The sequence below is a fragment of the Trachinotus anak genome, unplaced genomic scaffold, assembly GCF_046630095.1.
Source record: "Trachinotus anak isolate AG129_WGS33_773 ecotype Australia unplaced genomic scaffold, CSIRO_AGI_Tana_v1 ptg000025l, whole genome shotgun sequence".
NCBI lineage: Eukaryota > Metazoa > Chordata > Actinopteri > Carangiformes > Carangidae > Trachinotus > Trachinotus anak.
This window is the reverse complement of record NW_027273876.1, coordinates 14,956,126-14,982,350: the sequence shown is the minus strand read 5'-3', so window position 1 is coordinate 14,982,350 and position 26,225 is coordinate 14,956,126. Positions and strand designations below refer to the sequence as shown.

The 26,225-nt window shown below is 41.5% G+C and overlaps 1 protein-coding gene and 1 non-coding gene across 12 annotated transcripts in view; both read right to left on the bottom strand.

The window, feature by feature from the left end:
- Positions 1–757: 757 nt before the first annotated feature.
- rhbdf1b (rhomboid 5 homolog 1b (Drosophila)) overlaps positions 758–26,225 on the bottom strand; it is a 40,403-nt gene continuing 14,935 nt past the window's right edge. For 2 of the 11 annotated variants that reach the window (XM_071462451.1, XM_071462453.1), the window contains exons 2-20: positions 18,495–18,636; positions 17,941–18,074; positions 17,503–17,649; positions 11,274–11,502; positions 9,831–10,037; positions 8,632–8,754; positions 7,985–8,127; positions 6,881–7,135; positions 6,681–6,792; positions 6,496–6,570; positions 5,797–5,958; positions 5,349–5,449; positions 5,126–5,189; positions 4,761–4,855; positions 4,308–4,383; positions 3,882–3,982; positions 3,555–3,708; positions 2,106–2,329; positions 758–1,971 (exon numbers count right to left, since the gene is read on the bottom strand). In XM_071462451.1, the coding sequence (XP_071318552.1) occupies positions 1,776–1,971; positions 2,106–2,329; positions 3,555–3,708; positions 3,882–3,982; positions 4,308–4,383; positions 4,761–4,855; positions 5,126–5,189; positions 5,349–5,449; positions 5,797–5,958; positions 6,496–6,570; positions 6,681–6,792; positions 6,881–7,135; positions 7,985–8,127; positions 8,632–8,754; positions 9,831–10,037; positions 11,274–11,502; positions 17,503–17,649; positions 17,941–18,074; positions 18,495–18,608 (2,712 nt within the window). In that variant the 5' untranslated portion in view covers positions 18,609–18,636 and the 3' untranslated portion in view covers positions 758–1,775. Of the gene's footprint in view, positions 1,972–2,105; positions 2,330–3,554; positions 3,709–3,881; positions 3,983–4,307; positions 4,384–4,760; positions 4,856–5,125; positions 5,190–5,348; positions 5,450–5,796; positions 5,959–6,495; positions 6,571–6,680; positions 6,793–6,880; positions 7,136–7,984; positions 8,128–8,631; positions 8,755–9,830; positions 10,038–11,273; positions 11,503–15,084; positions 16,366–16,456; positions 16,588–17,502; positions 17,650–17,940; positions 18,137–18,494; positions 18,637–19,975; positions 20,080–26,225 lie in introns of those variants that run through there. The other 9 variants (XM_071462452.1, XM_071462454.1, XM_071462455.1 and 6 more) reach the window with 9 other exon arrangements.
- Positions 19,274–19,367, bottom strand: trnai-uau (transfer RNA isoleucine (anticodon UAU)). The gene is made up of 2 exons: positions 19,330–19,367; positions 19,274–19,309 (listed from the first exon to the last, which is right to left on the bottom strand). It is a non-coding gene; the product is annotated as a tRNA-Ile (tRNA).

The following is a 26,225-nucleotide window of genomic DNA, read 5'->3' as shown; positions in this document are numbered from 1 at the left end:
TTCCCTTATTTTTGTACTGAGGTTAGTAGTGGTTAGCATCAGTGGCAGTGGTATCATTTCTGGTTTCTGTTATTCATCATTCATTTTCAGAAATAAATATTAATAACCTTGGTGCTTTTATTTTGTTTTGTTATATCATATTCCTGTGCAAGAATACTTGGGGCTTTATTGTCTTAATGACTTTAGATTTTTAATAATCTTAATAAATAGCCATTCAAGAAAAGTGATCCACAGTCACTCTGATGCTTTGGCCTCTTTGTCTCTATGTAACTGTGAAACTATTCATCCTAAATTTACATTTGTAATGACTGATTCGTCTGTGGGCTGGTTTAGGGTCGCAGGACTTTGTGAAGAAGGAATTGTTATTTAAAAGCCGCAGACTGGTACGACACCACAAGAAAGCATCATCACATTTCAAACAAATCCAACCCTACACTGTTTAAAATTATATTTTTTATAAATTATAATTCCTCTTTAACTCCCCAAGGTGGAGATAAGTGGTAAAAATAAATATGGTCATATACTGTTTCTTTTAATACCTGATTAACTGTGGTGAAAATGTAAATTTCCTTGTAATATTCTGGTGAGAAGAGCAGTTTACAGGCTCCAGTGGTGCAACTGATCAGCACGTGGTACAAATAACACAATCTCCTGCAGAGTGATCCTGAGGTTGGGAGTTCAAGCCTCACCTGGAACAATGTAGTTTAACTATCGGGACACATCCTCTGAAGGAAACAGATGTAAAAACAAGCCAAACTCAATGTCTTGATGTGTTTATTGTTAGGTAGCTAAAACGCAACCACTATGAATAAAAAAACAAAAGAAAACACAAAAATTCACCTCCGTAACAGTTACTCACAATGCAGCAGATTAACATAATATGTTCTCTACGTGGAACACAGAGTGAATATAAAAAAAAAAAAAAAACAGTCAATCTGTGAAAGAAGTGCATTAAAGGCTGTGTAAAAACATATTTTACATGATTTCCTCAGATTGTGAAAAACAGTTTCTATAAAGGTACAGGACCCATAATGTCAGAAACTGCTGACACAAACTGATACATGGCACAAAAAGACAACGTGTGTGTGTGTGTGTGTGTGTGTGTGTGTGTGTGTGTGTGTGTGGATGTGTTTGTGGGAGGGTGTGTGTGTGGTTGTGTGACTGTAAGGCACATTTAAGCATTTTAGAGTCTCATTTGTTGGCGAGTTTTAACTCTAAGAACATCCAGTAAATGGACAAAACAGTTTGGACATCAGTAAAAAAAGTACAAAACAAAAACCCTCAGTTCGTCCTCTGCAGCCATGTCAGGTTGTAATGCTGACATGTTTTTTGGCCACCGAGGGGTGCTGCTAAGTCATGTAAGAAGAGAGGTAACTAATTTTGCAGGAAATAGTTGTCCTTGTAACTCTCCTCCCGTGTGACTGGTCACTGATTAGCCCAGCTACAGATCAGTCACACATAAATCAAATGTTAGTCCTTTTCAGTCAACTTTTGTTCCCATGCACGTGAATTGTTTTAGTCAGATGCCTGGAGGCTTTCATGCATAGATAGTTGGGCGTATTGTACCTCTTTAAATGGTACAATAAATACATTTGAAATTCATAGGTCCACATAAAATCCTGAAATGCTGGTCGTTGTTCCAGGAGAAATGCAGCACTGCAGCTAAAAGTGCATTTTCCAGCTGCATCAACACCCAAACATTTAGAAATGTTGCAACCAGTCCAACTTCAGTGCACTTCCAGAGACAGTCCAGCTGACATTTCAAAGGCTGACGTTCAGAGGAGGTGCGCGTTCAGGTCATACTTCTCACAGAACTTGTCAGTGATCGGGATGCAGGTGAGGTACTCACACCACTCACACTTCACGGGGTAGACGTAGAAGAGAACAGCCAGGGCAGAGAGCAGACCCAGGAAGACCAGCAGGAAAACACAGATCTGGACCCGCTTACGGTACATATCAGAACGCCCGAAACTAAAGAGAACAAACAGAGCGTTATTCATCTGAAAGGGAAGTTAAAAGAGCAACTCAGAGACGTTCTTTGATGCCCCCATACAGTCACCCTGTGAACTAATCTCAGAACTACAAGCATCCCTCTCTGTACCTACCTGATATATGGCAGGAAGGCAAAGGAGAGGAAGAATCCAGATATGAAGCCGCAGATGTGGGCAAAGTTGTCAATCCATGGAAGCAAACCGAAGGAGAAGAAGAAGACTGAGATGGCCAGCAGCTTGGCAAACGCCCACCATGGTCGCTCCAGGATCTGCCAGCTCTGAAACAGCTCCACAAACAGACAGGCCAGGATACCAAACTGGCTGCCTGCAGGACCCACCTGAGAGAAGGCGATGAAAAGAAGGAAAAAAGGTGAATGAAAGGACACAGAGATAATATACAGAGGGAACTAAATGAAATCAATATCTAATGAGGCTCAGTTCATCAAAAAACTAGTCCTCAACAAAGTCCTATAGGGGAACATTTAAACTATAAAGAGATTGGTGGTTAATGTCAAGCAAAAGATTTAGTAAAGATTTAGTCTTTTTCCCTGTGCAGCAGATGTGTCTTTTGAACAGTAAACTAGGAAGTCTACTTAAATTAGACTTTAAGTACAAAGGTCCAATAAACATCGTTACTGCAGCCTGAGGTGAGCAAAGGCTGATGTACAGTCTTGAAAATGTAAATTGCCTTTATGATAAAGGAAAACATGAAAATGCACAAATAAAAGTATAATTTTTACTGATTTTGCTGTACTTTAATTTTTTTGTAATATTAGCCTAGTTAGCAATTAGCTCTTATTATCCCCCAGGCTGACAGACACAGTTATGTATATCCTTTTATTTAGTTTAACATGGCTGCACATGCCATTTACCTAGCTGGCTACCTAGCTAGGTGGGGTTGCACATCGTGGTTTATTGGGTTATTAGCAACCGCTAACGTTAGCTAGTTAAGTTAGAGCCGCTGCGATTGTGTTTTGATTCTGAAGATGTTCCTCAGACAAAGAAACACAACTCTAAGTTCACTGTACCGCACAGGAGCTTGCTAACACCACTAATATTGTTTCTTCACTTTAATGCTCAGTAACGAACCAAACTCACAGGCTGGTTTCGCTAGTTAGCCAGCTATAGGTTGGTAACGTGAGCGGCCTTTTTAAGCTAAGGCATAAAAGCTACAGAGATTTCATTTATTTACAACAGCAGGCTTTAGGTGGTTGACCCAGAATGACTTTATGATTGTTGTTGCTCTCGCTAACAGCCTGTTAGCTAGATTTAGCAAGATTTAGCCAATTAGCTCCTGTGACTAAACTGGTAGCACTTTATTAGCTTTGGAGCTTAAGAGAGGCAGACATGACTGTTAGTATTACAATTAATTATGAAATAACATTTCATAATATTGAGTAGATTTTTAACAACTTATTCGCTTTTTTAATTGGTTTATTTATATAACTCACACACTTTATTATATGATCATTTATTTAATAATTTCTGATGTTTATTCAATATTGAACACTTTGGAGTTCCAGCAGATGCTGTATCAGTTTTGTTGAGAGGATAACATCGTACCTCCGCTCTGTACGGCAGGAAGATGGCTGAGGCCAAGTTTCCAGTGATGCCACTCAGCATGTAGATGATGGAGATTCTCAGCCAACCAGCCAGCTTCTCTATGTCCCTCAGCACCGTCATCTGAAACAACACTGACACCAGGCAGTGCAGGATCCTGTGGACACAGACAGCCAGAAAGTTATTTTCAATGTTGACCCAAATCCACCAGATATATCACTTTCTAATGCTTTAACTGATTTGCGATTCAGGCGCATAAAACAGTTGTACTTTCATCTCTAAATACCAAATCCCATTCTGAGATTGAAACAAAGAAGGGAGTTCAGTCACCCAGCATGAAGAAACAGTGACAGCCAGAGTCTGGAGAACTGGTCTGGGACCTCTGGGTTGAGAAAAGGCAGCAAACCACACACATCATCCATACAAGCCACCTGGTGGAGAAAGATAAAATCAGGAGAAAAACAGTCAGGGCTCTAGATCCACTGCCACCCCGTGGAGGAAAGTGACCGTTCAATTCAGTCCTAAATTCAATTCACAACTCTCCAGTGGCGCAATTGGCCGTCACACTGTCCTTAGGCTAGGACCTGTAAGTTGTGAGTTCAAACCTCGCCATCAGCAGCAGTGTTTTAACTTCAAAGGTGTATTTATGCATCACATATACCCTCTGAAAACTGGGCGAATAAGCAGTTGTCAGTTTTAAGGAAAAGAATATGTTATAAATACAGTCACAATTGTGGTGTGCTCTGTTTGTCCTACCTGTGAGCAGAGAGTTGCCTCCTCATGGAAGTAGCCGTGCATAAAGTTACAGTATTCTCTGGAAGTGATTTCACATCTACAACATGACACACATCATTGGCACATCATCAGTAAAACCTCACAGAAAAAAAATCCAGAAATGTATTATTTAAAAAAGAATTATACACATTTTCTATATGATTTAATTGAGTACTGGGTCTTCGCCTTGAGGAGCTGTTAAACCTGAGACAATTTCAATTTCATTTGTCTTGGTTTCAGTGTTGTTTCACTGATCTATGACTGTATAGACTCTGTGCCAAATGATTTTCTGTTCTTACATTACAAAGAGTGGTGAAAACACTATTTAACATTTAACAACCATTAACATAACAAGTAATCAAAATAAAGGTAGTTAATATTGGTACATATGCAACACCCCGGACTCCTGTGGTGTTCAGTGACATTAATCCTCACCGTCCTTTGGTTCCAATGCAGCAGGGCCGGCCTGTGATGGTGCAGTCTATGTGGGGGAGGTTGGTGTGATTCCCAGAGTTGTACCGTGTACAAACCTACACATCATAACCACAGGAAAAGTTTTGAAACAGCTTACTTTTAAGACAGTGGGCTGAGCTTTACCTGGAGTATGTTCCTTAAATTTTAACATTTAAATATAATAATGCCAAAATTAAGATCCAGGAGAGGGCCTTCTCCTCTGTGGCTAACCTTTAGAAGCTCCCTGCAGTATATATATATATAAAGTAATTTCCAACAAATTAATGTGAAAGATCAGATTATATCAACACACATTTATGGTCTTAAGCAAGTGTAATTATACTCACCGGCCACTTGGTGATGTCATCGGGCCACTCATGAGGTGAAACGGAGGCTGGCTCCAGGCAAATTCTATAAATTGCAATCAAGTAAAATCAAGTTCCAACAATACAGTCCGCACACAGAGGACAATGATGTCTGTTGCTACGACAGTGACATCAAACTGCTGTTCTGCATGTAATCAAAACAAAAGGATGATAATCATACAAACAGAGAGCATTTTTATGTTACCTGGGGTCCTGATGGCAGACTGAACCATGTTGGCGTAGTTCACCATTTAGATAGGGAGCACTGGGGTGCTGAGGCCACTTCACCCACACTGCCAGGGTACTCTGCAGTAGAAGACAAACAGAAGAAGCTTAAAAAAAATGATCAACTGTAATCCACCCACGTTAGTTTGTGCAGTGGCTCCTTCAACTAAATGTTGCAGCAAGAACAGCTTAAACGTGCTTTATGTGGCATTTTACTTGCTACTGTACTGTCACATGTACATTTGTCAGTACATCTTTTATGATACGTAGCCCTTGAGTGTTTACCAAAAAAGTTTGTTTGATATGCTGTAATGTAAGTTTATGGAAAATGAACCTCTACAGCACGATTTTCTCCAGTGACACCTTTAAGCTAGACATGGCTGAAACAGCCAGGTAACAGCCATTCACTTGAATCCGGTTTCACTGACCGAACACTCCTCTTGTGGAGTCTGCAGGCAGCCAGAGCGATCGTTCCTCACGCAGCAGCCTGACTCTCTCTCCCGCGCCCTCTTCTCCTGGATCAGTTTCTGGATCTCTTCGTCTTGACGCATGCACGGGGAAAACTTGGCTCCCAGGTGGATCAGTGCCTCCTGGAAGAGAGTGGGGGTGATATTCCAGCTCGGTGAGGTTGTGGATCAGCAGTTCCCAACCTTTTTTTTTTTTTTGTCTTAAGCACCCCCATGGTACAGATCTACAGTGCTGTGGAGATGAACTAGATGAACTCGAGCACCCCTTGATCGACACCACCCATCAGTATCTTACAGTATCTTTTTATTGCACAGCTGAACAGTCAGTGTCTAGGTCCATGTGCAGCGGCAGAAGCTGGATGTTTTAACCACTGATCCAAATTTAGCTAGGGACCATCAACTGTTGATCCATTACCTATAGCCATATTATCATTTCAACTGTATGTATTACCACTAGTTAAGTTTTTCAACTGTTTATCCATTAATTTCAGCGTAAGTATCTCAGTTGTTTATCTAGCTTTTAGTGTTGACTAATTAATTTGTTTTTTAATTATTTGGGTCAGCTAAACTACACTGGTGCTTTCTTATTTTAACCACCACACTTAAGAGCCGAGTAAAGCACAATCATAGGTAGAAGATGGTAAAATGGAAAACACTTACTGAGCTTGGACCCACCCAGAAGTTTTGTTGTTGCACAAACTTCACATTTTCATAAACTCCTTTGTTCCTCAGCACCTAAAAAAAAGGTACTTGTATTACTCCGTTATCCATTTTCAGAGGAAATTCAACACAAATTTACAAACAGACCAATCTACAGATTATGAACATTGTAAACTTTTACTCACAGAATCAACAGTTTCGTGCTGTGTGAAGCCCACAGGGGCAATGCCGTAGATAGTCACAGCCAGAATGGTGATGAGCAAATGGACAAATGTGATCCAGTAGGTAAAGAAAGGCCTGAAGAAGAAGATGAAAACCATTTCATTTTGAACTCTGCCTCAGAGGACAGTCCTTTCCTTCAAGCAAAAAGCAGAATCTACTTCACCTGTGATCATCCATGTCCTCAATCTGCCTCTTGACAAAGCTGTCAATGCGCTTGCGGTACGTCCGGTTAGTGAGGCGACCGACCATGCCGAGCCCATACGGCCTCTTCTCCCGGGCAAACAGCTTCTTAACGGGAACCACGATCCTTTGGCCCCGCTGCTGATGGTTGTTGACGCTCACCACCTCCTGTTTCAGACGAACTTTAGGTTGGACCAGAGAGCCATCTTTTGTCTTCCGCCATCCTCGCTCTAAAGGCCTGGATTGGGGAAGAGGAAAGAATCACAATCGTGTTAGATGTAGAATTTTCCAGTCACTACATTATGGAAGCAAACCTGTCTCACCAGATTTGGAAAGTTAAAAGCCTGTGGATTTCTAGCACTGTTTTTCGCATGGAAATTTTGCATCTGACATTTTTTTTGACTCTGAATTCAAAATTCAACATAATTTCTACATCTGTCACATGACCAATGGAGCGTAACGTGATGGATTTTATGTTTCTGGATCGTTTTAAGACATAACTGACTGCTTAACCTCAGTATCCCAGATGTTAGATCAGAATTTTTAACTCAGATTTTGGGATCTGAATTTGGCCTATTGAATTTGAGCAACTTGAACATGTAGCCTATGGTTTGATTTTTTTCAAAGCTGGAATTTTTATATTCTGAATTTGAGAACATTGAAAAACAGTCAAATTAGTTATTGCAAAATTTCACAGTCAAAAAGATACATCAGTTTTTGGGGGGATTTTAAGCCTTCATTGAACCGGAAAGTATAGAGAGACAAGAAATGAGGGGACAGAGAGGGGGGTGACACGCAGCACGGAGTCCAGTCGGCCAAGAGTCAAACCGGGGACTTACCTGCTCACAACATCGGCACCCATGTGGTATGTGCCCTAACCATTTGGCTATTGAGTCACCGAGATACACAATTCCAAAACAAAAAATCCAGAAATTCACAGGTTTTTAAATTTCTAAATCTGGTGATATTGAAATCTTGCTTCCATAGTCCATTGTATCATAAGACAGTGTCTTCAGTGCTGCAAAAGTTGTGATTGGCTGATGCATGCAGCATGCGAGAGGTTCATGTGTGTGTATGAAAAGCTCACAACATGAGGTGACTCCTCTCCAGTTCATTCCTGTCCAGCGCGCTTCCTGTCAGCTCACTCTCATCCAGCTGTTTGAGGGCAGCCTCTGATGGGGTCTCAAAAACGTCATCAGCGTAGCTGGACAACTCATCCTGCAGGCCGTCCTAGGGAGACGATAACTAAGTAAGTAGGAATTCAAAGCTAAACAACTCAGAATATATTCCATTTGAAAGAGGGCACTAAGTCATAGTGAGAGCAAATAAACCGCAGTATACAGTATACACTCAGACCACAGGTCTCAAGTACTTTGAGTCAACTTTTGATCAACTTGTTTTACTTTGTTTGCCCAGAGCACAAAAAATACTTTGGAATGAGCTCAATAACTCCAGTGTAAAAACAGAAATGATAATTCAACCAACTTGTGATGCCATTCATATTCGACTCAATACATTTATAACTCATTTGCTAATGCCATTGGTCTTACAATATTCTACACCAGAATGGGTGATGGTTTTTTGACAGTAACAACAGCAAATCAGGACACAAAGACCGGCTACTCGTTGAAAGTTTTGAGCGGAGATACATTTTTTGAGTTTATTGTTGTTAATTCAGGTGAAAATAAATGAAACATTAGACTGGCAGTGAGTGGGAGTGTGTCCACTGCTTACTCTGGTGAAGAAGGAAGTGTCCAGCTCATCGGGAAAGTCGACAGTGTCATCTTCAAAGAAACTAGGAGGCATGAAACTCCGCCTGCGATGTCGCCCTGCGGTGTTATCGCCTAATGTCCGGCCCTAGCAAACACAAAAACACTAACATCATCATCTACTGGTATCAGACTGAGGTACAATGATATATTCTGTAATAAACCATGCCAATAATGGAACATTATTGAAAAAATATATTTTATATGTAGCATTTTCACACACATAGTTATATCACTGTGACAGCAATTTACACAAGGTTTTTATTACCGTTAGCAAATGAGAACATGGCTAACATTATTATCAGTCTCTGCTCACACCAGTGGTAATGTAGAAGTTGACAGAGACAGACACAGAGTTACACCCTGAGCCTGTTAGTTTATGTAGAGGAATCCCCAGCAGTGCGTGCTACTGTCTTAATACAGTGACCTCCGGGTGTCACTGGATTACCTCGCTACTTAATATTCTGACCGCAATCCAGCAGATATCTGAGCATTCACTGTGTATTATCATGGACCATCTGCTTGTGAAACCCCCCCTCTGTTCAACACACACTAGTAGATACTACTACTGTAAGACAAAGTATATGTAAGAGTTTAATCCAGAGCACGACAGCTGATCTCGTGTTTTACATAACATGCCTACACACACATGAATAATACACTGACAGAAATGCAAATACACAGAAAAACTCTGAAATAAATCCCATCCATTCATACGTGTAGACAGGAGACAGGGACACATGACAATACAACAGATGGAGTTTTTCTAAGAATCTCTTCACAAGATCATAAGATAATGGAGATTAGGGCGGAAACTCAGTTTTTTAAATGTGTCAATTACAGTCAGACTACGCTCTTGGTCTTTTCACAATCTGTTACAAAGCATTAAAAAAATGTGAAGCATTCATTCAACTATCCTGAGCTCAATCTCCTTTTCAGAGAAAAAGATGGTGATCTACTGCTGTTTGCCCATAACAGAAGTTATAGCTGGTCCCAATGTGCTTTTACATTGTGCAGAAAAGATAAGCAATTTCACTTTCAGGAAAACTGGTGCGGCAGCAGCTTAGAGAAGCCTGAAGCATAGATGTTGCAAAGCAAGTATTTGGTGATGGGGAAATTTTCAAAGTAAATTCTCATCGATGAACAAAAAAAAAAAAAAAACACCTTCATAAGTGCTGCTGCAGCCTTGAGACTCATGACAGCAACAGACTCCCGCTTGCGTCGTCGCGGCAACCGGTTCAGGGCGGAGCGGGAGCTTGAAAAGGAGCAGAGGGAGGCGGTGCCGGGTGTGATGGGAGTTTGCGGGACACTGAAGCCGTCTACCTCTTCCACCATGCGGAAGGCACGACCCCGGGCCAGTGGGTCTACGATCTGCACACACACACACACACACACACACAAACATAGACAGTACTTTTCATACTCAGACGAGCCACATACAACAGTAAACACACAGCCAAGGAATAGCAAAGAGCAAGGTGCACACACACACACACACATCTATACTAGGGTTAGACTGATGATTCTTAAGAGACAAAAGTGCTTAATCAGTAGGTTTTAGTGACAAGAAACTGACATTTTACAATTGTTACATGGTCATTTTCAATATCTAGTAATAAATACTATTGTTTACTGATTAAATTACTCATTATATCAGCAGAGATTTGAATTTGCATCATCACCCAGGGCTGCTTCATGCAAAAATCAATAGGCTAAATGAAACACTGAAACATTTATTAAAACATTCTTTTGTATATATTATACTTATTTTATGATCTGACACTTTTTTTGTACTTAAGACAAAACTTACAAAAGAAAAAACGAGCTGAATTTCCATGTTACATTAAAACAGGCAAATTGTGGGGCTATGCTATTAGCTAAAACAAAATTTATAGTTTTAAAAAAAGGGCTTTCAGAGGCTTTTTTGTTTGGATCCTTCAGCAAATGTCCACAGATCAAACCACTGTGTCAGATTTTGAGCTCCCAGTTACATGAACATGGCATCTCAGCGTGTTTCGAGAAACAGAAAAACAAAAGAAGGTTAAACTTAAGAAGTAAGCTAGCTTGTTAGTTACCTTGCAAAAAACATTGTCACTACACATATTACACTATTTTTTTAACAATAAAGGTGGCGAATACAGGAATATTTTGTAAGTTATTATTATCAGCTTTGGCCTCTGTGGATTTATCACCCATCCAGATTGGTGAGAGCTTCCATCATTAACCATGACAGAGCTGGTTTTAATGGAACACTTTGATCAGATCACAGAAATTGTTACTAATAGTAATACTAACAGTGCCATTTTGATGTGTGTTTAGTATCATTGCAGTGAAGCTTCAGTGGGTTTTTGAAATGAAACATTTAAAAACATCTTAACAAAAACATCAGCTCCTTGAATTCGTCTTCAAAAACCCATCAATCAAACCCTAGGCAAGATGGCCATGCAAAGAGGTAAAGCAAGCGCCCTAAATGTGATGTGTAATGTGTAGTGAAGAAACAGAGTGAAAGAGTGCAAGAAGTGAGGTGAAAGAAGTGAAACAGGAAAAAGCGAATCATTATCCCGTTTGTTCCTCAATCCCTGCAATGTGCCCCAGGCGCTAGCCTACCCTCTGCATGCCATAGTGGTGGTGACTGGGGTGGTGGGGTGGGAGGTAGAGGGGAGGAGGGGTCTCAGTGCTGGCCAAGGAAAGGTTGTCCTGGCTGTGGAGCTCCATTTCCCTCATCACCTGAGCCTTCAGACCCCCATACAGATGGCTGCAGTGCTGCAGGCTCTTCCTCCTCCATCGCTGGGTGCTGTCGCTGTCTTTGCTCACCCCGAACCAGTCAGCCGTACCTCTGGAAAGAGAATGGACTCTGGTTAGCAAGTATGTAAAATCTGAACATTAGGACATGTTTGTTTGATTAAGGATACGAGAAATTAGATATGTTTATGGCAGAAATCAATCAATAGGGAAACAGATAAAATTGCCCCGTGGCGAAAAGAACAATGTGTCACAAAAATCTTGACAGAATAGCTGCAAAGGCACCACCAGTTCAAATTCAATCCAATGTTAACACCTATACTAATATGTCAATTCAGCTAATTTTATAAGAGCCTACACTGGTTTCACTTGCTAACAAACATGCTACAAACACATAATAGAGCAAAAGGAGGTAATTTAGGCTGTTTGTGTGTTGGGTCTTCAAGGGGTCTGAGCAGGTATAATCGTAGTTTAGCATGCTTACTTTGCTAATTAGCACTAAAAAAAACTGTTCTATTGTTCAATTTATTCTTTAGCTAAAGAATAAAAAGAAAGTATTTATATGTTTTTTTTAAGTATATGCAACAACACTGCCTCAACTAACTCTTTACTCGTTGTCTATTTCATTTTATTTTTCATTATTTTCTATAATTCCATAATTCGCTTTAGCTGTAACACTTTCATGCTGAATATTCTTTGACGGATTGAAAAGTGCATCCCTCCTAATTAGCAGGACAATATGACGATTAGCTGATGGACTGCAGCTGGTTGTTGGGGTAAATTGGGTCATTTGCTGATTGCTTTCTTGTGTGTACTGATGGAGAGAAACACAAAGCTAACATCTGATTTCGCAGTCTTTAAATATGCAAATAGAAATAGATAAATAATAAATAGTTAAACATAGGTAAGACACAAACTTTGACCGATTTGAGCTTGAGCTTCCTGTGTTAAAAAAAGAGGGCATGTCTTTGGGCTACAGCTCAAAGAAAATTGATCAAATTTGATTTGCTTCAATAGCACAAATCAGCTTTCCAGATGAAGATAAGTGATGTGACAATTAAGAATCAGGATGGGATATGGGTCAGGATCTACACAGCTGCAATCCAGCTGATTAAAGAAAGGTTTCTTGTGCAACACCGCAACATTTCAGTCAAAGAAATCAGCTTCCTTCTAGTATTTTTTTTTTTTTAATCTTATCTTTATCTTTCTCAGTGTGTGTGCGTGCATGTTTGATTGTGTGGAGACTGACGGCCCAGCTTAGAAAGACTGGATGAAAAATACCGCCTTGGTTCAAAACACAAACTACTGCTTTGTTCGGTCAGCAGTGAAGAAGCAGATGTTGCCTGATAGTCCTGCAGTGGATGGGCTGACTTGGCTGTCTGTCTGTGTTTTGCATCTAAACTCAATAAATATTAATTCACTTTGTGCATCCAGACCCTTTTTTTTTCCATTAACAGTGCCTTCGTGCCAGGCTGTGTGTTAACTGATCAGGAGGGGGGAGGCCATGGTGGGGAAACTGTTTGGAGAGCAGAATACTCAGTAATAAACACTCAGCCCTCATCATCAAGAAGGACGCCAGCTGGGGAAGCCTTTTAAGGCTGCGCAGGGGCAGGGAAGGGGTGACGTGGACCTGATTGTTGTCCTTCCAGAGAGGAATGTCTCGGAAAGAAGACACAGGTTTGGGAAAGCAGAGACAGACGGGGGTCAAACTGGGCCTCTTAGTGCAGAAGAGGAGATGCAAAACAGAAAGGAGGAGGGAGACAGCGAGAACCAAGAGGAGGGGAGATCATAACATGAAATAAAAAATGATGAAAAAATACAATTCAAGATTGCACTGATGGTAAAACATGATGCAGCCACATTGTAAATGAGCTAGATGACATTTGTTTGTGTTTGTTTAGATAAGCGGCTATTTATCTGCGCGCACATGGACCAACGAGCATGCGTGTCGTGTTCGCCCACACAAAACCACAATGAAATATCCAAGACTGTTTGACGACAGCACAAATCCATCACACGTCGAAGATTAAAGCGTTGGAAAACCACATGCATTAGCCTCCATATCTTCCAGGTAAGGCTGGTACACACATAGCAGCAATCAATTATACTGTAATTATAGGCTTCCATGGCATTCATTCCATCTGTGAGAAAAGACCAAGGGGCAAATCTTAGTAACAAATGCTACCACTGAACAAACACAAAACAGAACAAACAGAAAAGATAAATATGAGCACAGATAGTAGGTACTGAGTTTGCTGAATGGATAAATCAACAAATGAGTGGGTTGTCTCGTTCCTTCACTACTGCAAGTTCAGATCCATATGGTTGGGCTGATTTATTGGTTCATCAAAATGTGCTGTTTATTAACAGTAATGCAATAATAATTCAACTGAAATAAAAACATTCTTCTTTTCTGTTTTGTGAGGGAATTCTTCATTTAAGCACAAAAAAATCAAGATCACTGAATAGGTGCAGTATCATCCAGCCTCATTTTAGGGCAAGAAGTAAGGCTAAGCCTAAAAATATCCGTATTCCTGTGTCAGAATTGGTTTTTGAATCATGAAAATGCAGTTTCACATGAAAAATTAAAAATTCTTGAGAAAAGACAGAATATAGCGCAATAACGATCAAAATTTAAAAAATCGAAATGGTCATGAAATATTTTATATATAATGGAAATTTTGGTCGTTTTTTTTAAAGGTGAAAACAACACCCACCACACTGTCTCAGCTGGTAATAAAATACTGCAATGTACTTTAAAATTGCAGTGGAACAGAACTAAGTATGTTTACAAGTTATCAAGAACTATAAAAAAAGTACATATGACGTACTTCAAATTTACATTTTTTTCCAATTACACTTCTACTTCAATTAATCTCAGAGACAAATATTCTTATAGGTATGGTTTCTTGTTATTTTGCAGTGGCAGATATTGCACACAAAAATTGGACTTATCTTTTAAAATACACTATTTATTGATCACACTGTCAAACATTATATAAAGTTGTTAAAACTAGCGCCACCATGATCAGCTACAACCTTGAAATGGTGCTTTTATGTTAAGGTATCAATAAGAAAAATCTAATATACAACATAATGTACATTATAACACTAACGGGTACTTCTACTTTAAATACATATTGCTGTTAACACTAATATCTGCCTTTACCTGGGTAACATTTTAAACGTTGGTCTTTTACTTTTACAGTATTTTTAATCTTTATCATTTGTTACTTTTTCTTAGAAAATATACAACTCTCATATCTGTCTTTTAATGCAGCTAGTTAGCTTAGCTTAGCACAATGACTTGAAACGGCATCAATCTTCACCTCGAAGTCTCTGCAAGAAGTGCAATTAACACATTTCCCACATTTCCACCACTGCTAAGACAGAAGGCTTAGCAGTATTACAAGTATACATGTTGATGTTGCCAACCATAAAAGGTTCAGTAAAACTAAAAACCATAAGATTAAAAGCTATTTACAATCTCTTAATCTCAGCTAAATTTTATATTTTACTTTAGGAAAACCTTAATCCTTCTACAAAGAGTGAAACACTTCAACAAAGGCTTTGTTCAGTATTTCCATTCACTGGCCTACGTGTCACATGTTGACTCAAATCAGCATTTTAGATCAGTATCTTCGGCTCTGGTTGAGCGAACCCACAGCACACTCACCTGTCCAGAGAGCTCCATGAGGGGTTCAGGGTCTGGGTCATACCTGAGGGGGGCTGGGACAGTGGAGCTGTGTCACCTCCATCACCAGCATCACTAACATACTGTCCCCATTTTCCCCCTGACCCGTATTAAACCCTGATCTGCTGAACGCAAACGGATCCTCCGCAGATCACACATGCAATGTTCCATAAGGGGATTTCCTGTTATCCAGGCCAGGGGTGCCTTGTAACGGCCGCTGTTACGCAAAGAGAGGATGATCACCACATGTGCAGACCCTGTCCTGATCCTTGTCAGTCCTGCTCAGCGAGCGGCTGGTTAATCAAAGGTGACAGAGGCGCTGGCAGTGATATCCTTGGTCAGACGGCGCGCGTCCTGATGTAAAGAGGTCCACAGAGGGACTTCCACCAGCTGGACCAGCTCATTCAGCGCACGATGAGAGGGAGGATCTTAAATTTTCTGACCTTGTGTCCCGAGCACACAGCAGAAGTTTCCATATGACTGTGTATGTGTGAGAGAGTGTGTGAATGTGTCAGCGTCTGGCAGGCCTCCCGGTATCCATCCTCAAGAACTTGCATAAAAGGATGTGACCTACTGGGCAAAGAAGACAGCGGCTCTGGTCCTTGTCAAACTGAATATTCCCCCCCGTCCAGAGCCCCAACGAGCACCATCAATGAGGTCCGTCTCTCGCTCTCCCTCTCTCTCTCTCTCTCTCTCTTTCTGCCTTGTTTTGCAGGGGTGTGTGTAAACACTAGTTCTCCCTCTAACATACCAGCTCTCCACAGGAAATGGGAGATTAGAAGGAGGGAGAGAAGAAAGATAGAACATCATACACATTAGGAGGGAGGAGAGCTGGAGGAAGGGCACTGGGACATGTCTGAACATGACACACACACACGCACACACACACACACACACACACACACACACAATGGAGTAGGAGTACCACAAATGTTTAGCCACTCCAAATCATAGCCCGTAGTGTGAACCGCACCTTGCTCTGCAGCGAAGATATTTCGTGTCAGCAGTTAAAAGAATTTCAAAATGAATGGCTCCTTGAAACATGAAAAATGACTCATGCAAAGCTCTCCTGTTGTCCTCCAGGTCAACAAACACCAGGACGCCCACACAGTTAAACTACAAGCCAGTAGTTTGTAGCAAATCACAAACACACAAACACTTTGTTTGAACAGGAAAAGATTTATCATAACCTCCTTTAAGTACCTCAGCTAACCTCCAACAACTCATAAACACACACACATAAACCTTTCCTCAATCCTATTAATTCTCTCACAAACATCAAAGGAATTAATTCTCTTTCTCTCTCACACACACACACACACACACACACACACACACACACACACACACATACCTGGCTGGTAAACCTCGGCATGATAAAGTAAAGATGTTAAGACTCTCCTTTGAGGAGAGAGTCTCCGGGTTTTAGTCTCGGCTCCGCGTTCAAACATTTACATTCAATTTAACGCTGTGGGAGGGGCCGCTTTGATGTGGCCCGCATGCTCTGTGAGACACACATAGTCCTGTGTGAGTAATTGTATTATTTTGTCTGCCTCAAACCATGTGGTGCTGCGTGTCACCTGGACTGACATCGACGCACCGCTTGTGTGGATTCTTCAAAGCATCAGCGGCTGTGGCACAAAGAGACTCAGAGAGCAACGGGGTGTGTTTGGTGTGCGAGGGGGAAAAAACCATGGTCAAATTAGTTATTTATCATCAGTCCTTGATGTGTGGTACACCTCAGATAACTGGTTCCTAAACCCGCCTTGTGTATCAGTGGATAGATCTTTTCTGTGTTTTAAATAAAAGGGGCCTGTCTTCCATCATGGATCTCATCTTGAAAGTCAACAAATAAGCCACTGCTATTTTCTGCAAAAAAGCTTTGTGCTGGAAATATTTGACCGAACATTGTTTGCTTCAGACCTTTTTTTCTGGCCACCTGAAGGAGATTAAGCTGAAAAACACAACACCGACGTGTCACCTTTGAAGTTAATATGGAGAATTTAACCTAACAAGCACTTATGGAGCATCTTTTGATGCTGTGTTTCTTGCCGCCTGGTAAATTGAATATTCAAGTCCTTTTAGCTCTGTTTTAAGCTCTGAGGGAATATGTGGCTATTTAACCACTAAATGCATCACTATGTTCACCATCTCTCACTGTGTCCATTTGACCTTTGGTGCCAGACAGGTAGCGTACAGTAGGCGATTTTATAATCTTAGTTCACACTGTCTGACAATGTGATATATATTCTTGACTCATCTGAGCTCTTCATTAAAGCAGCATGATGTTTATACTAAATACCGGTTTCTTTCTGTGCATGATATTCAACAATAACACACAGTTTCAAATGGAAACTTGAGTCATCACCTCCCGCCCTCTGTCCTCCACCTCTCCTGTACCTGATGATCTGTTTGGGAATAGACGAGCGCCGTCGGGTCAGTATTTTGGGGATGCAGGACCGCCTTCGAACAGCTGACACCCTCCTGGGGCTCCTCTGGCCCTTTGGGGGAACTGTGTTGACGCGCTCAAAGCGCACCCTTTTCTCACTTAACACACATCACAGCAGGGGGAGCAGAGGACAGGGAGGAAGAGGGGAAACGTAGATAGAAATAAATAAGGGAAAATCAAAGAAAGTGGGAAAAGAGAGAAGAAAAGACAGTAAGATCAATTTGTGTTAGATCAGAAAGGAGAAATTAGTTTTGTTAAGGAAATAATCCAGAGAATTATTGAGAATATAAGACAAGTCACAGGAAATTAGCAGTTGGATAGAATCAGCAGAGAAGAAAGAAGAGAAGCTCTCAAGAATCTGTGTGTGTGTGTGTGTGTTTGTGTCTAACCTCTTGATAGACTGTGTGAAGGAGGGCAGTCTCTCCAGAGGAGGTCTGAGGTAGTTGTTTGAAGTTTCCATGGCAGCGATGCAGGTCTGAGGGTTTTCCCCTGGCATGCTGACACTGCGCAGGCGCTTCACTGGCTGCAACACACACAACAGACGATGATGATGATGATGATGATGCAGACACACTCAGTGCCCGGCTGCATAAATGTCAAAAGCGGGGGGTTTTTTTGGTCAAACTTTTGTTTCTAACATTGAGAATGAACTTGAGTGTTGATAGATTTTTTGTTCCAACCCAGATTTTACAGGACTGTTAGTCATCCATCCTCTGAACTACTGTGATGAATACAGTTTCATTATTGTGAGCTGAATTTGATTGCTGTGCTTTTGGGGCAGGTTTTTGCCTTCAACATGATAAAGTGACAGGAAAGTCGGGGGAGAGAGAAGGGATGGCATGGAGCAAAAGGCCCAGGTTGGATTCAAACCCAGGCCACTGGAGGAAGGAGGGAGTTTAAGTGTTACCAGGTGAGCCACTGGGGAGGCTCTGATCAGTATTACCTGGGTGTGTGGAGGCGAGTCGTCCGGTGTCAGCTGGATGGTGGGGATGTCCAGTTTGAGCCATGGTGGCTTCTTCCTCTGCAGACTGCTGCTCTTGCTGCCCGGCTCATCCATGCTCGCTGCCCCTCCCTACACCTGCCAGCTGGACAACACACAACACAAGCAGAGAGATGGATCTGTAGGACAATTCTGACAGTCAAAATAAGTTCACAGTCACATGATGGTTAAAAAAAAACTTCCGACTGTCAAAAAGCCAAAAACCTAAACTGAGCAGCTTTGGTGAGTAATTACAGACAGAATGTGCATAAATAATAATCACCAATAATCCATGCCTCCCCGTGGTGCTGAGGTCGAGACAGATAAAGAGGGTGCAGACACATGCCGCAATTTACTCACTGCTAAAGTCCAGATTTCGAAGATAAGCTGTGATAATGGGTAAATTTGATTTGGATTCAACTGAATTGGTTCAATAAAAACAATGTGTCTTTAATATTTTAAACAATAGCTTCTTATTTGTTCAATAAACACATCCAGATGCTTTTATATGAAAAAGTCTAAAAGACATTTAGTTAAATGGAAATATTAAACCTCAATTTAATATAAACCAAGATGAAATCAATGCGTGTAACAAGCGGCACAGCTGCACCACTGTCTGTTTCCTCCCTTAAGAATAACAGACTGCGTTCGCTGCGATGATGTGATTAATCTCACAGATGAACCATTTCTACAGCGACAGCGGCAGTTCCTCCCTGCAATTCACAGCCGAGTTAAAACGTCACTGCTCCAGGTGAGGCTCGAACTCACAACCTCGGCATCACTCTGCAGGTTACTGTCTTATAAGTACCGCGCGCTGACCGATTGCGCCACTGGAGCCTCTGCAGAGCTGATAAGCGAGTGCTGTGTTGGTGGGTCAGCTGTGCAGCTGTGCCTCAGCGCCACAAGATGGTGCTCGGAGCCTCACAGGCAAGGCTTTCCTGTTACACTCAGGCAGACACTCATGTGAACAGAAGAAGCAAGAGACAGACAGACACGAAGGGATACCATTCCTCGCTGTTGAGTGTGATCCTATTCACTTTTAAACAGACTTTTCATACAAGGATGTGGTCCGAGTGCAGCAGGTTACCTATTAACAGACAGAGAGCCCGACCAACTGAACAGCTGCCAAACAAACAGGGAGAGAGCCACAGCCTCCGCTCATCCTGTTGTTTGCTGGTTAATGGGTTTATGGGTACAGGAAGGCATTTGGAGAGTGAAAGGGGTTTTCCTGCCTAACCATTGCACTGGAAGTTGTATGGGAATAAACACAAGATCTTTCCATTTCTATCAAAATCAGTGAGCTGCCCACTGGCCAGTGAGGCAGTGTGCAACGGTGCCTTTTAATATGAAGCGCCAACACGATTCACGATCATTTCTTTTCCCCATCACACATGCATTATGAAGCCGACGAGCTTGTCAGGTTGAGCAGCAACTCAAAACCTCACCTTTCTGCTCTTTAGTCTGTCACTGGTGCCTCACAGTAACAAGAGCACCTAGATCCCTGAGTAGCTCCTCAGTTAATTGCGGGAAACCCCGAGGTTTTACAATTCTGAAGAAAAAAAGAAAAAGAAGATAAGATGACCAACATGAAGTTTAACTGAGCGTCCCCTCCATTCTCCCATGAAACACGGGGAAGCTTACCAAGACAATGGTCACATGTTTACCACTTGAAATCCTGCCAGCCACTAGGTGGTGATGGAGATGTTTTGTACTCACTTTTGAGGAGCTGTCATATCCTCCATCTTTTTATACAGCCATTATTTTAGAGCGGTTTTAGACACAGAGACAGGAAGAAAATTACAACTGCAGCTCTCAGATTTTATCAGGTGTAACAGGTCTTTTTTAATGTAACCTGTAGCCCCCATAAAATGTAGTCAGTTAATGAAAGGCTCTTTGGAAGTGACACTCTGTTAGGTAGTTAGCTAGTTAGCCAAGTGTGCTAAGATTTGCAGCTTATGTTGCACCATGATCCAGGCAAAAGGAAAACTCTTCGACTTCTAGTAAAGTTAAGTTTTGTGGCGAGTCTGCTTCTCCGTATCATCTGTCAGCACCAAACACCAAATATATTTCCCCTTTCACTCCGCTAAAATGACAGTTAATGTGAAAAATGTCTCTGTGCTGTGTATTTCCCTAGTCAGGTTATACTTTTTATATTCTGTGGGCGAAGGGGAAGTCACTGAGCAGGAGTGAGGGGACTGTTACTGGATAATAGGGCATCTGCACGCGGTTCTGGTGAGATGTAACGAGCGACCACCAAGGAGGAGCTCCTGTGGATCTCAGCTGTGAATCATCCCGTGATTCATGGCTGTGAATACAATTACAGGCTCCCCTCTCTTGTAATAAAGTCATTAGCTCAACAATAACCTACTCCATCATAGGTAGGCCTGGAGCCCATATTCAGACTTCTGGCCAAAGGCACGTCTAATAAGCTGAAAGATAGTCAACACTAGCAGCCGGAGGACTTCATGATTCACACGGACAGGACGGCGTGTGCTTCCAAGCCAAAGAGTCAGCGCCACTAAATCCTGGAGGGGAAAATCCCCGTTTGGTTTGGTTACTCTCACTTGTCAAATACAATCAGTTCTGGGTTTGTTTTTTTTTTGTTCCAAGTATATCCACTCTCACAGAAACTGTCTATTTAGATAGTGATCTCCTACATTTCCCAGCAGGCAGTGCCTCCAGAACAGGTGTGAACTTGTGGATCTCAGTCAAAGGCGGGTGCTTAGACAAATAAAGAGTGTGATTATTCAGCTACAAATAGGTGGTGTAGCAGGGCGAGAGTAAGACCTAAGCATGTGTTTTCATGCAATTCAATAAAGTTGGCAAACACAACATACTCAGCTACTGAGGTTACTGGGGTGTGTATTATTGTATGTCTCTCTTTTGCAATGCATCCTGGCATTATTCCTTAATGTCAGAGCAAAATTGTGAATTTAGATTCATTGTTTCTTACTGGATCATTTTATTCTCATCTCAGACAAAATCCTTTTAGCTTCCTGGCTTTCATCAGCTCCTGTGAGTAAAAGACATGAATTGAGGGAGTGGTTACTCAGTTAATTTCAAGTTAAAAGTTAACCTAAATTATTTTTTTTTTAAATCTGAATGTTAAAGCTACTACATGTAGCATTTGAAAAGTCACAAGTCATGATATCTTCTTCATAGTATTGGTGTTAACATGAATGGTTATTTGTCTCTCCACGATGTACCCCACCTCTTGCCCAGTGTCAGCTGGGGTTGACTACAGCCCCCCAACAACCCTCAAAGGGTGGTACTGCTATTGGATGGATGGATGCATTTTGAGCATTCATATGTAGATACACTATATATATTACATAAACATATGCACAAAGAGACCAGCCCGATGTAAAACTAAAGGCAGGTTACACAAAGTTGACTGTCCATGTCAGTGCGCTGGTCTCTCTGTGGCCACATGTGGAAGCCTGCGCGTTCTCCTACGGTCACAGAGGATAAACACACCCCTGCAAATAGAAACCTTCACCAGAACAATCCTTAACCACATCCTTTGCTTATTCTGCGGTGGTGATGCACACTGTGTGTTTGTGTGCACACTGACATGAACAGAGCCACTCTCAAGATCTACTTATACAATACAGCATGGATGAGGACATGCAAGCCTGCGCGCACACTCACCTAGTGTAAAAAACACTCACTTGACAACCATCGCTTCAGTCTCCCACGTCAGGTTTGTACAATCCTTCATACGGATGAGGAAGAGATGCCGTGTGGTTCAAAACCAATCTCCTTTTTCATCTTGTTTTCAACATCCACCATTTCCTATTCTATGATCATGATCTCTCCCGAGTTGGGTTTGCATGGCAGATTAGGGGCTGTAATCCCTGTGCTGTACACCACATGACATCATCCTGCTGTCAGGCCGCAGAGGCTCATACCGACCCCTGGCTGGACAGCGACACCGCTGCGACGGTGTCATCCGCACCAAGCAGGAAATGGTGTCTCAGATACCCACATATTCATTCTCAAAGCAGAGGGAGTGAAAGTTAACGTCATCACACGATCATTTCACTGGGAGTCCAGTGCTGGGATTTAACATCTAAGCAATACCTTTTTTGTTATTCTTCTTTGGTTGTGATTTAACATCCAAAGATTAGAAAATAGTCATGCACATGTTTGAAGCTAAGTACTTCCTCATGTTTCCTCTCAGATTAACATCTGCATACTGTGCATGAAAGATTCAGTAACATAATGCCAAAGCACAAAGTTTAAAGCTGTTTTATTATATTGACAGAAACTCTCACTTTGACCCATTAGTCTCACTCATCCCACCGATAATGTGAAGTTATAGCTGTGGCCTTCTGATAAAATATCACAGGAAATGTGAACCTCCTGTGCAGCACTGCAGCCTGATGCGTCTATAGGGGACAGAGCAGCACTGTAATTGGATCCTCTTTACATAGAGTGACATTTCTTGACATGCCAAGACAGAATAAAACAAAGGCATCACTTTGGCACTGAAGCAAGACTTGTCCCGACGCTGCTCCCCAATTTTGGTCTTTGAGACTGAGGCACCAAGTCATTGTGGCATAGAAACTCACTGTGACTGCATGTCTGTAAGCTTTAATATTCAAAGGATCTTTATGTTAAGCAGTCCAAAACCTAATCTCTGCTCTGTCCTTTTATTCTCTAAACCTCCCACCATCCCCCTCTCCTGCTCCTCCTTGCATAGCGAAGTTGTTATTCTCTAAAGTGGATATTTTCTGGGTAGGATCATTGTTTTGGATGCAGCCTACTGTATCTGTATTATTTTGAAGTTATTTTGTAGTGTATGAATAAATCAAACCTTTTCACACTTTCATTTTTAAATCCTTAAAAGAGGCCCAGTCACACTATAAAGAGGCCAAGTGAATTAATCCTCACGTCTTTGCATAATATTTGGTCCTAGAAATCTGGTGACTGTTCACAGGGCTGAGGAGCTAACCACTAACACTACTGTCAGACAGGCTAGCGCTAGTCAGTCATACCAGCTCTTCGAGCCTTTTTCTACTTTCTCTTCCTGTGTTGACTATTGCACATTGGTTCATTTAGTACAGAGCTACTGAAGAGAAAAAATAAAGCTGAAATAACAAGCTTGCTTTCAGTCATTTCAAAAGATGTATTTGCACCATCGACTCCTGTCTCACAGCTGTCAGACAACAAACACTCTTCGGTGAAACTAAATATATACTCTGCTTGTACAAGATGAGGTTTAATAAAAGTTTAAGGTGCAGCACAGATGCTAAGCTACAGTAGCATCCTCCATTTCAGATTCTCCACCTCTCCATTCCCTCAAAGGTCAGCTTGCTATTGGTCCGCAGAGCAAATTGGAAGATCAACAGCCAATGAAGTTAAACTTTATGAGTAACGTGTTTGTCAGTGAGCGTAGCACTTACCACCGTTGTTCATCAGACACATGTCTACAAAATGAGGCGATGTGCCATTTTTGGCATTTTCTGACAGCAGCTCAGTTTGAACTTCTCAGCGAGGTAACCAGCTCTTTTCACTGTGCCCTGCTGCCATGTCAGGATGGCTGAAGCATTGCTAGTGTTAGAGGTTTTTCTGTCCACAATTGTTTAGTCAGATCAGATCCTCAGCTGCATAATCAGTTCTTTATTGAAAACGCAGTATTGGTCTGATATGAACCAGAATAAATCGGAAGAGCTTTGGCTTCATTTGTGCAGGCTCTGCTCAGAAAGCCAGACGCCTTCTGAATTTCAGCTCCAAACGTATTTATTTTGATTCGGCAGATAAATAGTATATTAGGGGAAGATTCGTGCCCTTTTCTTTTGCTCTGCAAGAGGAAGGTGGTGTAAAACTGACAATTACCAGTCCACTTCCAAGTTAATTGGTTGGGGACTCAGCAGCAGATTAATGGCCAGACAGCCCAGGTAAGTCTGAACTTAATTACACTGGCCCTGCTTTGCTCTAATCGGCACTATAATCTGCACTCAGCAGCACCTCAGGGTGCATTTTGACTTTTTTTTCAGGACACTGTTTTCAGAAGTTGTGGTCATGGGAGGTGACCGACTGCAGCCTCAAGAAAATTGCCTGCTCCAAATGAAAGCTTAAGTCTTCAACTTGGCAGTGGTGAGCACACGGACTACTGCACTGATAGATTCCTTTAAAACATGCGACACAGCCTCAAAACTTATTTTGTTTGTCTAACAATCCAAAAATATCTAATATGAAGGTAGGCAAGGTATGCAACTAACAATTCAAAGGGATGGAGAAAGTACATTTAGCATTATGAGACAACGATTGAGGTCAGATATTAGATATAGTTTTACATCAGAAACTCAAAGAAATAAACTTATGTTTATGTTGCATTCATCCAATCTACAGATCCTATTTTACATGAAAATCCTGCCTCTGGAAGCTTCTGAAATCCGTTTCTGCACTTTTCCCCTCCATCATCCCATTTGTTCTGATGTAACAAAGCAGGAGTAGGTCACACAGAATAAAAATGAGTTATGCTGTGTGTTTCCTCCTGTCCTCCAATCCCCCCTCCACTGGACTGTGTGTGCTCGGGGCTCTCATCTGTGCCAGATGTTACAGTCATAACACAGTAGGTCATTTCCCTTCTGTTTGCAGAGCCCTGCTGTCCTCTGAGTGTGTGTGTGTTTGTGTGTGTGTAATCTACTGCTACCTACGCAAACAAACACAAATAACTGATTAAACATCTGCCACAACAGAAGCAGTATGTCAGTTATGGAAATCACCATCTCTGAGAGAACAAACAATACACGATAAATAGAAAGAAACTGTATCGGCAGAGAAAAGCCGGGGGCGTTTATCATTTCCTGGCCAGCATTTCATCTAAATTATACTTTTTGATTTGCTGGGGCTTTCATGACTCTACATTATCTATTAACCTTTTACTGATGATGGGATTTGGAAGCAGACAAAGAGCACGATTAAAGCTTATCTCGACAGAAAACCAAACGTTGCCATATGGCATCTTTGGTTTTCTACTATCTCATATGGATTTATCTCAAAACTCTGGTGTTACACAATGTGTTTCTTCGATACTAACCAAGGTGAAACACGTGCTCCAAGCTACAAAACTATTACGTTCGAGCCACCCAGAAACCGGCATTTGTGGACCTTTTTTTTTTACAACAAATTACACAGATACCAAACAGCCAGCCAAAAGCCTTACAGGGCTTTAAATGTTTTAACAAAATAGTTGCTCACAGTACATGATACAACACTGATTGGTTCAGATAACATCAGTCTGAAGTTTATCCACCTCAGTGATTTGATTATTCCCCATAACCCACTGACAGACAAATACAGTGGGGGTCTTAATGAGCTGAAACCATCTGTCCAAACATTACTTTTATTGTCTTGTGGTGTCTGTCATTCATCTGTCTTCACCACAGATTACGCGACAGTGAGCAATTCATTAGTCAATCAGCCGCTGTGCTGCTACACTTCGACTCTCGTCACTGTGCAGGGAGACTGGCACATGCGTCACCCAATTACACACATATGTAGTACAAAACCACACATGGAACACACACACACAGAGGATGTGTGATACTGTATTTTTTTATACCACCTTGAAATAATTAATGCTAAATTAAAAAAAAAAAAAAGACTGTAGTCAAGCTGATTTACAGCTTTGTACAAACCAGGATCTTTTTCACTGCTTGTGTTTCTTCAAATTGAGACCATATT